At 43.9% G+C, this 16,849-nt stretch overlaps 1 protein-coding gene across 1 annotated transcript in view; it reads right to left on the reverse strand.

Moving 5' to 3' along the window:
* SERPINI1 (serpin family I member 1) overlaps positions 1-16,849 on the reverse strand; it is a 135,541-nt gene that overhangs the window by 35,786 nt on the left and 82,906 nt on the right. The window contains exon 4 of the mRNA XM_069213216.1: positions 13,171-13,365. Within this exon, the coding sequence (XP_069069317.1) occupies positions 13,171-13,365 (195 nt within the window). The remainder of the gene's footprint in view (positions 1-13,170; positions 13,366-16,849) is intronic.

The following is a 16,849-nucleotide window of genomic DNA, read 5'->3' on the forward strand; positions in this document are numbered from 1 at the left end:
ATGTTTTAAACTAAATGTAAAATAAGTTCGGTTTTTTTCAGGCTATGGTATATAATTATTTTATTCAGAGCTAGGTCGGTTCACAGAAAATACAGCTTTACCAAGACCATTAAAACAGCTTTTGGACAACTGCTCACTCAGGAAATATACCCCCCTAAATTACATTGTATATATTGAGCACCCAGGCCTAGAGCCAAGGCAGCAAACTGAGGGGTGACGTAACTAACAAAAATATAGGACTTCCACGAAGGCCCTTAGTTACTGCACTGTTAAAACTGAACCCCCGCAGAGCACAATGATGCACCTGACCGCCATAGGTTTTTGACCTACATCCAGATGGTGTAACTATATCCTGCAGTCTATGTACAACACTTAACTTACGTGCCACAGGTTCAATTCCTGGTCAACTTACTATAGCCACAATGCCAAGTTAAACAAATTAGGTGAAACCAATTTTACAGTCCCATTTTAGAGGCAGAGCACGTGCATTCTTGACACCGTCTGGCAATACTACAGGGCACATACTCCTAATACAAGCAAAATTAGGATCTAAAAAAAGAAGTGAAAAATCCAGGGTAACTAGGCAAAAAAAAAGCAAATTTGCTACAATATAAACTTTAATTTGATTTTTTTTTAACTCTAAGGCATCTCGAACAACAATTAATAATAAAACACAGATTCAAACCATATCTTGCAATTTGTATGAATAGAAAAAAAAAAAAAAAAAAACTAAATAAAAAAAACACTTTTGATAATTAAATACTTGGGGAAATGTATTATACCATCTATCTATACAGAAAATTCCCATGGCAAACTACAAGAAATCAGTATTTGCCAACACCACATCAAATCTGTCATAGCACATAAAATATCGAAATGGACCATTTTCAAGAGCAGCAATCCTCCAGAAGGCTGAAAATCTGTGTAAAGAAACTTGAAGCGTCCCCTGCCACACTCCAACCCGAATTCAACTCATTGCAAGAAACTGGCCAGCAAAAAAAAGAATTGTGAAAAAATAAACTGCTTTGCTAAAATGTGTTTCTCCAGAGTTAAGCACTCCTTTGAGCAACTATTACTCAACCAAGCACCAAGTCTGAACTGTTGCGCATGGGAAACCACTCACACCCTCCAGTAGTATGACTGATAAAGCCAATGCCAAAAGCACCGTATGTGTTTTGTATACACCACTGAATCTGTACCCAGGGCACCTCGTTGCAGCACATTCTTTGCGGGGTATTCAGTGCGAGGTAGGCTACCACTGGGCTTGTAAACCTGGAATCCTCTTAGGATATTCACATTGGTAAATTCAGAGTGGAAATTACTGCCCCCTTGTAGATGAGTGAGGGGAAGCTCCTGACACTGCTTCAGAAGGTCACTTTTCTAGTGGATTTGGCTGCAGGTGAACCATGCAATTAATACAACAATTTTGGTGCAAATATATTTTATGAAATTCATTTGCCCGAGGTGGACGTCTAACATGACAGCATCCACATTATGTTACCCACAAATTAATTACTACAAATCATTCCCAACAGTCCCATTCGTCACATCAAATGTAATCACACTTATAGGCATGCACAATAGGAAACAAACAAATCCTAACAGTATCTCCGTACTCTTCTTGGTGGAGAGTGGTATCCACTCGCTCTCCTAAGAAGCCCCTTCCCAAGCCCACATCCTTCAGATCTTAGCATATCCACCGTGCTAAGCAGCACTCCTGTCTACTAGTCTACAGTAATCATTAGTCTGATGGGAAATCTAACCCACAGAGAAATTTCCTGGCAGTATCCAACTGGAGAACACCTTTCTTACAGTGCTGCCCAACCCACAACTTTACCCCATTACCAACTCATGCCGAAAAACCACTATCAGTTCTCAACAGCATTGCTTTAGAGCCCTTTTCCATGTCAGCGTCTGTGGGCTTGGTAACCACTTCACCACCTCTGTTTTGCCACCACCCTAATCAGTTGGTCTCTCAGATCCACAAACTTGACCATTCCCACCACAGAAATGTCTGGGCCTTTTTCCATATAGATTCCCACTAGGAGGCCCAACAATCCGGAACTACAATGTCTCCCACTCTACTTGCTGCATTCTCAACAATTCAGGTAAAGTGGTCTGAAATTCAGTTTCGAGGGATTCTCCGCCGGGAACCCTCGCACTCTGATGTGGGTGCCTCTCCTCAAATAGTTCAAAACCTGGGCCTGGACTTTCAGAGAGACCAGGGTACCCACAGCCTTAGCCGAGAATGATTTCACTGATCTTTGTCTCACCTGGGCCTCCATTGATTATGTCCCGTTTTCCTCACCACCTTCAGGACCCTACTTCATAATTCCTCAATCTTTTAGATTGGCCTTGGTGACAGTCTAATCGTCCATGTCACTGTGCAGGGTATTTATGGCTGTAAGAACAGTCTTCTCTCCTTGCAATAAGATCTCATCTTCACTGGACAGAAAAACAGTACCATCCTTTCTGCCTTTGGCTGTCACTCCCCAGGGATCAAAGAAACTCCTCCTTCCCTTTCTGATTAGCCACCATGTCCCATAAAAACTGTTAGTATACCACCCCCCCCCCCTTTTTTTTTTTTCCCCAATCACCCGCCCAATCATTCTTCACAGGGCTCCAATACAGCCAAGTGAGCCGATACAGAGCAGCATCAGTACACGGCCATCTTGGTGCCTGGTCGGCCTTGCACCATAAAATATGACACAATCTCCCAAGTAATATTTACTCAACTTGGTTTAACCTTCTAGAACGTGACACTCCAAATTAAAAAAAAATGCATGTCATTTCAGCTCGCTGAAACTAACTTTCGAGGCAGTCATTAACAGGTTAAAATTATCATTTTAAAAATGACCAAATAATTTGCTACGGGGTTTGTACTTAAATGATTTATTTTTGCTCTCACATAATCATGTCTCTTTGATAAAAAAAATAGATTTCTGCTTGCAGGTGAATTCCACAGGAACAAATTAGCATATATCACAAATGTTGACAGTTAATAAAACTACGAAGCATTTATTTTCTCATGCGATATTCTCTAGGCTTAGAAAGTCATTAGATTTTATTTATACTGTACAGCACTGGCCTCAACCAAAATAACCGAAAGGTAAATAGGGATATGTATTTTTTGGTGTTTCAGAATCTTTCATACAAAAAGGCCTTGAAAAATTGGTGATCTACTGAAATTTATTTTTGGGAAGATCGCATGAAAGATTCCTGTGTTCGCTCAATATAGTACAGGCAATACAATGTTGGTGTAGTGAGGCCCCCTCTTAGATTCCAATTCTGTGAGGAGAGGAAATGCAATGTTTATTTGAATAGCTTTTATTAGACCACTGTTTGGAATGCTCTGCTTTTAAAACGATGGTGTATCATAGCACATTCGCTACATAGGTCTACATCTACATTTCCTAGGATATTCAACTTTCAGAGGGTGCACAGAGAAAATACATAGAATGACTTCCGGGAATTCTACCTTTAAAGAAAATTAGGAATACGTTGATTACAGCCTGCACACAGTGCATCATCTTTATAATTCGCAACGAATAACACCATGTCTAAAAGCTTCTTGTGCATCTTGTGAACAAATTCAAGAAACTGCCATTAGGAAAATCTTAAAATAAATAACCTTACTACTGTGAAGATGTGTTAGCAACACAACAAGCCACAGTAGGACAGGCTGTATTAAGAACATTACTTCTAACAATTTCAACTCCTACAAGCTGACCACCGCTTTTGGGAGGATTACTGCTTTGTAGTCTATGCATAGCATGTGTATCTGCAGCTACACATGCCATCGAACGGACATTGTCACTTACCCAGTGTACATCTGTTCGTGGCATGTTCCGCTGCAGATTCACATGCGCCCTCCCACCTCCCGGGGAGCCTTTAGCCATTTAAGCTGCAATTCAAAATATCAGTCTCTTCTTTAGAAGTCTTATGAGATTCCATGATGGGCTTTGCAATTTGTTTTAATTTTTTGGAAAGTCCTTGTTCCTCTGTATGTGGATTTTTCCGGCTCCGAGGTGTGTATCTTTTTCGGTCCCGAAAAATTAGTCAGATTTCTCGGCTCCGAAGCCAATTGCCAAATTTTCGACTCCGAGGAATGGGGTATTTTACCAGAGTCTGAAGTGCTTTTAAATCGATTTACTAGACACCGAGATGGACAGAGGAGTGGCCTTTTTCGGCGACAACCCCGAAGAACGGTCGCCAGCAGTCTATTTTTGGGCCGAACCATGGCATTCCAGCAGTGGTGTAGCCAAGGCCTTCGAATATTTTTTCTGTGGCGGCGGACGTACTCACATGCTGGCCAGCTGTGATGGGTCTATCGTCCTCCGTCTTGTTCGGAATCAGTGTCTCGGATGGAGACTGCTGTCTGCGCCTGCTCTTCCTCCATGACGTCAAGATGTTTGCTGCTTTGACACCATTGAGTCTTCGGGCTCTGGGATCTCTCGGGGTCTTCTTTGATCAAAATGATCGACAGGCCTCGCATCTTCCTCCCAATGGTCTGGAGAAAGGCACAAATTACAAACCATGTGTTGGTCTGTATAGTTGTACTTTGCGAGGCTCTGAGGACAGAATCGGAATGGAGTCGGATTCATCAGGCTTTCCACGCGGTAGGCCAGAGTTGGGCGCACACACCCTGAATGGCGAGATGAAGGTTTAGACGGTGCTACCGGTTCGATGCTAGATGGGAAACGCGATTGAAACAATACCGATGAATAAATCTGAGTGAGAGGAAACACGTCCGAACCAGACCGTGGGATAGCATGTGTATCTGCAGCTACACATGCCATAGAAATAAATATATACATACATTTTTTTGTATACATATATTTTGTTCTTTGAAAGTAACAAAGATGGCCTCTGCAAGGCATACCCAATACAAGGAACATAAACAGGTTAAAATGGTATACTTGTATATCACAGAAAGGGCAGACAACAGAGCGGTCATATCTGCGACTGAGCTATACCTACGGGTACAAACGGTGAGCACTGGTTTAATAAGACAATCAAAACGCATTTCAGGTGGATTTCACGTGACCCTCAATGTGGCTTTTACCCAAGGATTAATAAGGAGAAAGAAGAACAGGGGGGACCCATGCACTGGACAGCACATTACTTGGTATAGTTGCTGTCAAACTTACAGAACACTGGGTGTTACATGTATACATGGGACTAAGAGTGAAGATTAAGGATACATTTGAACTGTGAAAGGGTTTTTTCAAGGTGGATGGGTGTCATTTTTGGCCTCTATGTTAAGGATGTAGTTGTCCCAGTTTCCCACACACTCTGGGTGTTTCCCTGGAACACAGCATGGGCAACAAATTAGCCTAGGCCCATTGTAGGAGTGTGCGTAACCATTGCAGAGTATCCGGTACGGTGGGCGCTTTCTAGGTCATGGCTATTTGTCACTTAGAGTACAAATGCGGTCTATGAAAGGGTGTAGGTGTTTGTCCCCTTCGGCCAAAGGACAGAGGCCCAGTAGGCAAGACTCTGGGGCAATGATTGCCCTGGAAGTTCTGCTGTGATAGTCGTAATCTTGAGCGATATTGCTTCCAACTGAGGTCACTTTCACACTATACGATAAAAGCCAGCGTCTGCCAGTTTACAACGCAAGCAATCCAGCACCAAGCCAGGAAACATGTGTTTAATTCAGTGGGGTGACCGATAAGTGTGCTGCTAGTAACTGAATTGCATGCATCAGAAGCAGGGATTTTTGGACACCTTCAAGTGTTGTAGTACCCTCGTCCATGATTTGGCTGTGAGTGGTTGTAGGAGCACATTATTCCATCTAGCCTTTGCCACTTCCGTCACCCATAGTGTCGGTAAGCAGTGTCATGTATAAAGTGTAGATAGCATGTCGCATGTTCCCACATCCGAGAAGGAGATGCAAGACAGGATATGGTGGTGGTTCAGTCCCTCCCGACCACCACTAGTTCCTCATGATCTGTTGGATGGCGTGATAAGTCATTAAGTGCACAGCCCCTATGAAAAACTCATATCATGTCTTGGAAGGACTTGGGGACCCCTTCGTGAAAAAGGTAGTCACGATGAGTGAAGCTAGCATCCCGCCAAGGTGTCATGTCTTCTGGACAGCTGGCGGATACTCGGAAATTGCACCAGCAATATGAATAGCGAGAAGGGGATATAGGAGCTCCAACCACAAACGTAGTGATACCAGCATTCTCACGCCATAGTCATTTGGTTGGAGTCCCACTGTGGACAACAATCGTGATCTGTAAACCAGGTGTTGCGCAATGGCCAAGGCTACCCATTGACGACCTGTTTCCACAAATCAAGTCCAGGAGGAGGGCATTTAGTTCCCGAAATAACTTTGGGGAGTACCAGTGCTGCAAAGAATTACAACAAAATAGACAAGATCAGCATTTTAGCAATTGTCACTCATCCCAGTGGGAAAAGGGCCAGAAGGGAAGGGATCCTCACATCAAATGAAAGGCTGTGTCTACACTGCCTTCCTTGAGGGCCACGTTGGCGTGATATACGTGGACGCATAAATATTTAAATGTGTCATGGCACCACTGAAGACAATGCACTGGTGTGTTTTCTATGGAGCTCCGTATCGTGGTAAGCGGGAACAGGCAAGATTTGGGCCAACTGGCCAGAAGATTCAGCTAAAGTCACCCAGCTGGCACATCAATGCCAGGAGTGAGGGCCCGACCTCATAGAAAGACCAGAGTATCATCCGCATATAGCAGCACAACATGGTAAGCATTTAGTTCTGGTATTCCTCAATTTCCCCCTCCCCCACATGTAGGCGCTGGCAGCAGTCCAGAGGTTCCATGGCCACAGCAAAAAGCAATGGCGACAGTGGACATCCCTAGCAAGTACCTCGCTGGATGGGGACGCGGTCTGATATAAACGGACCCGTCTTGACCCTGGTGGTCAGTCGAGTACAATGTGAGCACCCAGCCCAGGATCCCAGGTCTGAAACCCATAAGCTTTAGGGTTAAGAATAGAAAGGTCCAGCTCAGAGTATTAAAGGGCTTTTCAATGTCAAGTGATACCACCACCCTGCTGTGCGCCCATGGTGCTGTGTGGTGCACTAGCCTTCGCAGACGCTGGATGTTAAGGAAGGTGTTTCGTCCAGGTATGAAGCCAGACTGCTCAGGATAGAAGTATGTTGGCAACTATTACCCAGCCCATCAGTGCATAGTATGAGATCCAGTCGTGCATGTGAATATCTTTGGGGCTAAAATGAGTACTCCCGGTCAACTGGATGGCCCATATGCCACACATCATGTAGTCGCCTATGTGGCAACCAAGCCTTAAAGTGTTGTGTCATCCCAATACAGCTTGTGTTGCGCAGCAGAGGCAAGGAACAGTCCCAGTCCACATCCGGCATTCAGATAACGCCCCCTCCCCATAAAGCAGGTGCTTGAAGGTCCTTCAAGAGTGCTGGAGTGAGATTATCAAAAAATTCGGATTGGTTTGAAATGGGGGCATATATTCCTACTGTTGTTAATGGCGTTCCATCCGAGAGGATTTCTGTGATCGCATACCTACACTCGTTTCAACAGTTTACCATATAAGGGGCAGCGGGGGCTATTCATATAAGTAACCCTCGGGCACATGCCGAGGAGGACATGCTGTAGTCTTGACCCCGCCATTTCGTCCGAACTTTATGGAGTTCCGCAGCATCAAGGTGCATTTCCTGCAAAAGGGGAATGTGTGTCTTTCGGTGTTTAAGTTAGACATGTATGCGATGCTACTTAGCAGGAGTAGCCATACATTAACATTCCACATGATCAGATTGTACACCATTATCTGTTTACGGGGGTTTCCATGTTGTGTGTTGGTGCAGGTGATTGTCATTAGATGCTGGATTGTGACCTGCAATCATCATTTGGCTCTCAAAGCCCACCCTATCGTGCTACAGCATGCGCCCCCTCCTCCTGCCAATGCGTGTAAGTCCCAGGAGTGTACAGCCATGCGCAGAATTGTTCTAAACTCGAATACCGAGCAACAAAAACATAGAAACCAATAAAGCACCCCTCAGCCCCCTAGTCAAGTGACTTTGGAGTCTCTGATCATATGCCCATGAGGACACACCAATAACTAAAGAAACAGGTCAACAGGCAAAACAACTTCACTATGGAGTCTCTGTGGAGCATGGAAGGGCACAGTTCCAGCAAATCCTTTACCTGGTCCAGCCAGCTATCACAGGGCGCACTGGCTTACCTTAGCATTGCTCAACTGCATCCTCGGTTCTAGGCTGCTGGTACATTTTATATGGCATGCATGCGTATGTCACAGGTAGTCTGCTGATCGTAGTGCAACTTTAGGGCCCAAAAGGGAGGGGACAGAAAACCAGAGATGCCGCCCCCCCCCCCCAACCCTAGCATGTCTAAGCCAGACTCCAATGGCTGGTCTTCTCACAACACAGAAAAGGAGTTTGGGCTGCGATGCCTCCAACATTGACTTGGCCTGCTCGTCTGCCACTTGACCTCAAGTTGGTCGGGCTCTGGTGGTCTTGAGTTTGTGGCAGTGAGGATGGGGCAACAGCCATTCTCTAGCTTTGGAATACTTTCGAGACACTTGTGCCAGACCCTTGGTTGGAGCCAGGTCAAGACATCTTCTGGAGTCGAGAAGGCATGGCAAAGCAAAATACTAACGCTGTGGGATAGCGTAACTGGATGGACGGAATGCGGAACCAATCAAACATTCACCCCCAGTCACAGATCTGGGTTTAATCCATCCATTATTTTGCTCACCATGCCACCCCAGTTTGAACCCAGCCATATGCAAATCAGTCTTGACCCTGTTCCACATGGGAACAGTCCAGCCCGAACTGCCAGGCCAGGTTCCCTGGACCGGAAACAAGCATCCTGGGACCGGTTTCGGGGTTTCACCCCTCCTCAGCCAGGCTAGCTTGAATCCAGTGGCACAGTGGGTCATCTCACCATAAAGCACACGCAATTTTGCTGGGAACAAAATGCCATATTACGGCAAATTCCGGAGTCTTTGCTTAACTTTGACATAGGAGCCATGGTTAACTGTATCTTCTTTGTAAAGTTGGGCTACCAGTTATTGAGGCATCCTCATACCTCCAGGGATCCTTCGCACAGAATTGTTGGAGCACCAGATTGCACTCACAGAAGTTAAGGAGCTGGGCAATGATGGGATGCGGTGAAGCTCCCGAGGTGGGTTGCCTGCTAGGTATCCGATGTGCTCTTTCCACTGAAAAGAAAGTAGCAACTTTGCCAGCCAGCATTGTGTACATTAGCCATGATTCAACAAACAGTTCCACACAAGGGCCCTCTGCTTGCTCCGGGGAACCCAGCAACTGGCTATTGTTGTGCCTGGAACTCCCTTCTGCATCCTCCGCCCTGCGATGTAGCGAGGCCACCACTGAGCTCATCAGCTTCATTTGCATATGTAGTTTCCGGATGGTGGGGTGTAAGGTGGTCTGAGAACTCTGCCTCATCAACCTGGTCCACAAGCTTGCAATGGTCAGCTCAGAGTAGATTAACATTGAGAGAAATTGCATCGATTCGGGTTTCTTGCAATGACAATGTTCATAATAGCTTGAAACACTTTCTCGAACTGGGCGGAATGTGTATGGAGAGGGTTGTCTCCAGATGGCTCAAAGCTTGGGGTGTGGTCTGCAGGAACAGAGGGTGGTGGAGCAATCAGTTAGTGCAGTGGGGGTTTGGCTGTCTTAGACTCCCTCCCCCCCCCCCCATCATGATGGTTTGTACTTTGGCCTCTGCTGCGGCTGAACAGAAGGGCACAGGATGCCCATGGGGGCTTGTCAGAGAAACAACCAGGAGATCACACCACTTGTCAGTAATGTTCAGGTACTGCTTCTTCTGAGCGGTAGGTTAAGCCAGAGTGGCACACCTATGACGAGGATCAAGCTTGCGTCTCAGGTCCGTTGGGCAACTTAATGGGCGGACAAGCAGGCCGACGTGGGAGAATGGACCAGCTTCCATGTGTAGTGGCACATGAGGGCCAGGCGTGATAGCTAGATAGGTACCTCGTCTCCCTAGGGCAAGATATGGCGGAAGGCAGGAAATCAGCTGGAGCTGTATGTAGGCCCCAGTGGGGAAACCCTGAGAGGCGGCTTAGGCAGAAGCCAGAAGCAAGCCCACGCGCCGTGCGTAGCACACAGAGGAGCTACGATTTCCGGTTGCAGGAACCGCAGCCAAGGGTGGCCTCTCAGGAATAGGATGACTTATGCAAGTATACGCAGGCGCAAGGTAAAGGATTAAACAAACCTGTGGCGTGCAAGCCTTCCAGTCGTAGCCCAGGGAAGCGGGGCCAGCGGAGACCCGTTCCCTTCGGCGAACAGCCAAGGCAGCACCCACAAGCTGGTTTTCCTCGATGCGCAGCAAGTATGTAGGCCTTGCTCCCATGATGCCTTGTGTCGGGCGTCAGGGAGCTCCGGTGGGGTAGCCATAGAGTTGGTGGTGCAATGCTAGGCAGCTCAGCACATAGCTACAGGCAGGGAGGTACTCAAGCTCGGTGTGACCAGCAGGAGACGGCTGCATGTTCAATCCGTTCACCAGTCCGACACGGGAGGCCCGCAACATGACCACAATGGCTCTCCCTAGGGCGTCGCCGTGGCGGTGACAATGATTGGGGGCCTCCGATGTCCCAGAGCACTTCACTGCTGAAGTTTGACACTCCATCACACCAACCCCCAGGCAGAGTCAACTCCCTGCCGGTCCAGGTCTCATACCAGGCCTGCCACGCTGTTGGCACCTTACATCAACAAAGTCAGTGCAGGAGCTCCGAGTGTCTGAGACGGGATCGGATGGAATTCATGCAACGTAGTAGTAGGCATGGCAGCCTTACGAGGAGAGTTAGTGCTGGATGGGCAGGATAACTAAAAGGGCGACAGACGCATATCTAGATGAATTCTCTGTCAAAACCTAGATTAGAGGTATTCCCTGGACTCTCTGGAATGTATACTGAATAGTGCACACAAGCCCAAACAGATCTTTTTTGTATGACTTATGAAGTTTGTAAATGGTACAGGCATTTGTGAATGTGGATATCAGTTCTAGTTGTAAAGTGGATATGAACTGAAGTACCATATTTGGTCATTTCCTTCCTGCCCCTTCATGGACAAAGTTCTTTGCAGCTGTGCACCACATTATTCTATGATATGGCCTCAGGTGTGTACCACTTCATACCACATTTCATTTTTTAGAAATCATCAATATGTGTCATAAGAGAAGATTCAATAATAAATATGAAAACTCAGGAAGACTAAAATAGTGATTACTCTATTTATGCAATATATATTGTATTTCTATAGCTCAAATCTAACCAAAAGACAGAGGAGCACCTATGCAGGGGCAAAACAAGCATAGTCAACAAGTAATAGGTGAGGTGGTTTGTACACAGGTAATGCATTGCGATGCAGTGTTCTTTAAAGAGTTAAGTGTTCAACTCTTTCCTAAAATGCAGCAGCCTTGGGACAGTCCTGATGGATACAGGGATGTAGTTCCAGATCGTGGGTGAATAGATGAATAAAACCTGCTGTGTCTCTACTTCGCAGTTATCACCTACAGCTGATTAAATTAAGACAAAAACACCTCTGCTATTTAAAATGGAATCAATGAGGTTCCAAGGTGTGAATCTCAACTGAATGATGTGGTCTGTGGTTATGTTCCCTTGCTGCACAATTGTAAAATCCTATTAAATTGATCTTTATAATGAATTAGTGGCCTTAGCTATGATAAACCACCTAAGAAGGATGGTGAGACCCTAAAAGTGTGCCAGCATAATAAAAGGGTGTGCCTTTTGAGACAGCCGTTTGTTTTTTCTTGTTTTTAAAAGACTTTTCCAGGAAACTCAACAAGTGAATGTCAAACATAATATCCACCTTTTTCCGTTAAGCAATAGAGGATATGACTACCAGTGGTGTGCAATTGGTGGGCACCAAGATTTCTACACGGCTGAGTGCTGCCACATGCATAGCGTGTGCAGTTTGAAATATTTGGTGCATAGTGCTCAACGGAGGTAAAAAACACCAATGTACAACTCCTTCCCCCATCTGTTGAAAAGGTGTGCCCCTGAATATTGAATCAACTTTTATGGATGGGCGAGAATATGGAGGACAGAGGATTGAAATAACATAGGTTAAGTAAGCCTGGATTTTCTATACCCAACTCTGCATATATGTACCTAAGCAGTGTATACATGTTCAAGGTAGGTAGTTGTGGAAGTAGGAAGAGTAAATCTATACTTCCCCTATACGCACTTACCTTTCAATATTTTGCCCCTTGATATTGCACCCTCTATATTAATTTGATACTATATTGTTGGTGTTGATTCTCAGTAGTACAATCTGCTGTACAGGCATATGCTTTTGTGATGAAGTTGAAAACTACTCTAATTCAAGGGCTGCATGTTTTTCCTGGGAGGGTGTCACAGAATACCTATGTTAGCTTACTGTTTTTCAGGACAATATCAAATCGAATGGCTTTGGCATGCAGCACATATGACTTGGATTAACTTGTCTTTGTCACGGCTTTTTTTATGAATCCAGGTAAACACGTTATGACACATAATCGAGCCTTCCTGAGCCCAGGCCTTATGTCTGCCTCAAATTTGTCCACCTTTGAATGTGGACAGGTTTCCCCTGCTGTTCGGATCAGTGGTTTGGGCTCAAAAGGAAGCAGAGTTTGCTCCTTATCCCAGTTGACGAAACAGTTTAAGGACATGTACAATTTAGAAAGCCTTGAGAAAAATAAAGAGAAAAGGGGGGAGACAAGAGAAAGTAAAGAGAGAGACGGGAGAGAGACGAAGAGGGATGGAGAATGTGTGTGTCTAGGTGATGTGTACGGGGGTATAGGTAGTGTGCAGAGGCGGGTTTAGGTATCTTCCATTAAATAGCGTTCTTTCAATTTCTGACTGACAAGTACTGAAAAATCAGGCCCTCACAAATTAGTAACTTAAAAATATATGCTTGTCAGGTTTAGCACACGTTTAAGGAATGTCATGCTAGAAACACTTACCCTACATTCATAACTAAAATCTGTAATTCATAGCCAGAACTTTACAGTTTAATGATTTTAATCTTCTCCATGAAAAAAGAAAGATAAAACATCCTCTGTTGCTAGCGAGGAAACAAAATACACACAAAAAAATTAATACCTTTATCTATTGAAAACTATTGGAGTTATTACATACCATAGTAGAATTCTCCTTGTTGGTACATCATTGGAATTTGCACTTCACTTTCATCATCTTTTGTGAACGAGAATGTCCTTGTGTTCTCTGGTCTGAACTGAGACTTCCAGCTGCCCTTGAAGTAAATGGCATTGACTAGGACCATTCTTGTAAGGTCGCTAAAATCACTGGCATCAACAAGATCAGTTATACGGTCTGTCAGGAGAAAACACCATAAGAGTTATTTTCTTTCTGCTAACAGTTTGCGTTATACATTTAAAGTTTACTTTGAGTTCATAGGCTATTCTTTCAGGCATTGGTTGATTCATGGTAACTGGGTGAATCTTTAAGTGATGTGATTTTAATGCTGCTGAGAGAGTGTAGCTTATATAAAATCAATATTAATATGAAATGATTATGAACTAATGTGTAATAATGCAACATAGAAAATGTATTATGTTTTGCTAAAACATGCGCTTGAAATGTGCCCACAGGGAGTGGCCGCCACAATATACAATGACTAATGAAATTGACGAATAATGTTTAATTCTGATCGAATATAATTTTGCACTAATAATAAAAGCCTACATGCTAAAGTTTTGCTAATAAATCATTAGGCCTTAGTTAGCATGAGTCGAGGCCTAGCTGTCTGGTTTTCATATTAAATGTGTTTTTCTAACGTGCAGTGTGCTGACTTGCTGAAGGACATGAACTCTTGTTTTTCTCCAAACTAGAAGCTGAATGTAACTCTAGTAGATCCGTTCTCATGAAATTCGACTTGCTTGTAGAAACATTTTAGCTGAATGCAACACTGTAGACCTCTCGCAGGTACAAGGTCGCCTGAACTGGTACAGACAATGGAGCCACTGACTGAAGATGTGCAAAGGACCACAAGAGTATGAAATCATACCAGACATTCCACCCGCTAAAGACGTCAATCATAAGGACCAATAAAATACGTGAGACCAGTTATGGGGTGACAAATTGGATGAGCTAATTTGAAGTCAATTGGATAGAGATAGTGGGGTGCAACCCCTCAACCAACCAAATTTTAGGGGGATGTACAACGAAAAAGGGATAAAAACCCTTGACACCAGGCAGTAAATCAGAACAGGAGAGAATAGGAGATAGAGAGGGAGATGCTGTCGCGTTTTACTATGACCCAGACACTTAGTTACACTGTATAGAAACTTTGCTGATGTTGGTTCTTAAAAGCATTCTTGCCTTATAAATTGCCCGTTTACCCTTTACCTCCTTATGAGGGAAGTGCCCCTTTTTACCCGAGTGCTGAATTCCTGCTGGTGAATCAACTGATGTCCTGAAGACGAAGACTGAACCTGAGTGCTAACCCAATACGGAGAGTAACTGTATGACAATGATAGTGATTGTCTGTTTGCTTTTCCTTTCTAGGTACCAACTGCTCCCTTTGACAGAGACCAAAGTTTAGATGTTTTCTAAATTGGTGTTACTAAATTGTTTTGTATGAAGCTCAACATGCCAATGCTAATTCGAGGTTAGGACAGGGATTCACTAAACTGACGCAAATAGACAAATGACTGAATCTATGCTTTGTTGAATAATGCGCTAATGTTACTCTGCTAAGGATAACCTATGTTGACGCCGTGTTATGTTCTAATATTCGTAATTCTTGCTTTGATGAAATCTTAGAGTTGCCATATTGTGACTATGCTACTGTGTTTCTTGGTTTTGAGACTAATAAACTTAGCAGAATTGTAATCAATAGGGAATAAACTTCACAAAATCGTACTAAACTGGTGTGGTCATTCATGACTGAAAGGTCATGGTGGTTTTCGAGTTTTATTAAATGTCTTTGAACAATTTGAATTGTCGTATTACTGTGAACTTTGATGAAGTTCATGACATATTGATTGACATGCTGATTAGCTATCTCGTCCTAAGGTGTCTTCAATCAGGGTCAAAAGATTAATTGGCCTAAAACGAGTCCCAAACTGAGTAAATTAGTCAAAGGGACGCGTTAACACTGCCTTCAGCTAATTGATGCGTTTAAAAATACTTCCTATACGAAACATGGGCAAATCTGTAGGTCTTCCATAACGTTAACAAAGCTATCACAAATGCTGTTTATCACATCATAGCCTGCACCTTGGCTTTGGCCATACTAGTGGAAAGCAGCAACCAAGCATTCATTCCAGAATAGAATGGACATAGGAGAAAAATAATTGAACGCGAGTACGATAATGGAGTAGATTTCTTGTGCACTGCAGTACGAGGCACTTCGTGGAAGGTAGAATGATGCCTTGAAAAGTATGAAGGTAATATTTCCCAGGGTGGAGCCAAAACCCACACTATGTATATTTTAACAAATTACTAACAATGGGTCTGGCAAAAACTGATATCCCGAGAGCCCTAAAAAGGCTCTTGACTTGGGCACGTCCCACTATTTAATATAAAATGTTAACCTTAACACTGGCTTGCAGGTAATATAATCATGACACTGTGAGTGGGACTGCAGGTAGGGATTTCATCCACGACAATAAAGAAGGTTGGGTGAGATATTGACTCATTTAAAATATATGGTTTGAAAACTTTTTTTTTTTTTACTTCCTTAAGAGTCATGTTGATACGAATTAAATAAATGTGCTTCTTGCACCCCACATTTTTGAATTTCAGAGGGATGAAGTGATGTGCCCTAAGTTTAGTAATAGCGAGGTCCGTTACGTGCAACCCTATGAAGCCACATCACTGAGGTAGCGAGCACTGCATAGCTCCTCTTTAGGTCCTGGCGCCTTCCCACTCTTAGTTGGGGTTATCCCCTTGCCACCCTGTGTGCCAGCATTCTATATGCATGTAGAAATAATATGCAGCATTTACTCTTCCCTGTGTGTGCGGAACATCTTTATTGTACTCTGTAGTAGGTAATAGCCAAGGTGTTTGGGCCATTTTAAAGACATTTACTAAGGGTCCAAACACCCACCGCCGCAAAAATGTCACTACCAATTTTGGTAAGACTTTCAGGGGAGTTCACTAGAGAGAGAAGTTGGTGATAAACTATCCAACACATTTAAAAAAAAAAAAAAAAAAAAAAAACAAACAAACACTGAAATAGTGAATGGGGACTGCACCATATCGCTGGGATTAGGCCTTTTCACCACATACTTTACCACTTTGTTTGCTGCTGGATAATAGCATTGGAAATGCCAATCGGCCCGAACACACCGCTAACTTTTATAGAGAGCACATAGTCTTCAATTTGGAACAAGGCAACACAATTCATCAGGACTCCATTTAGATGCTTCCTGACTGTGACCTTTTACCATCCTAGTCTTAACAAGCATCAAAAGAATTCTGCAGATTCCTCTAGAAATGCAGTTGTTGGCATTCAGACTGCAATGCGATAGTGCGTCTGGGATACACGCTGATGGTGAAGATTGACCGCTCAGAAGACTGAAGGTCTACTACCTGTTACAGATCATATCACGAGTATTACAAATTTATCATTGGCATTTTGGTTTTTGCTGTCTTGCACAGTTTGAATAATGGACATTGGTATCAGATCCTAAATGGATCTTCAAATTAATTTTGGGGATTGTCTGTAGAAGGCATTATTAGAACAATAAGCACTGGACTTTGAAGCTGTTCTGATTTGAAACTTTGATGTTCTATATCAGTGGTTCCCACCCTGTGGTCCGGAAACTGCTGGGGGTCCGCGAGGCCTCCT

Source organism: Pleurodeles waltl, chromosome 11 (assembly GCF_031143425.1).
Source record: "Pleurodeles waltl isolate 20211129_DDA chromosome 11, aPleWal1.hap1.20221129, whole genome shotgun sequence".
Lineage (NCBI taxonomy): Eukaryota > Metazoa > Chordata > Amphibia > Caudata > Salamandridae > Pleurodeles > Pleurodeles waltl.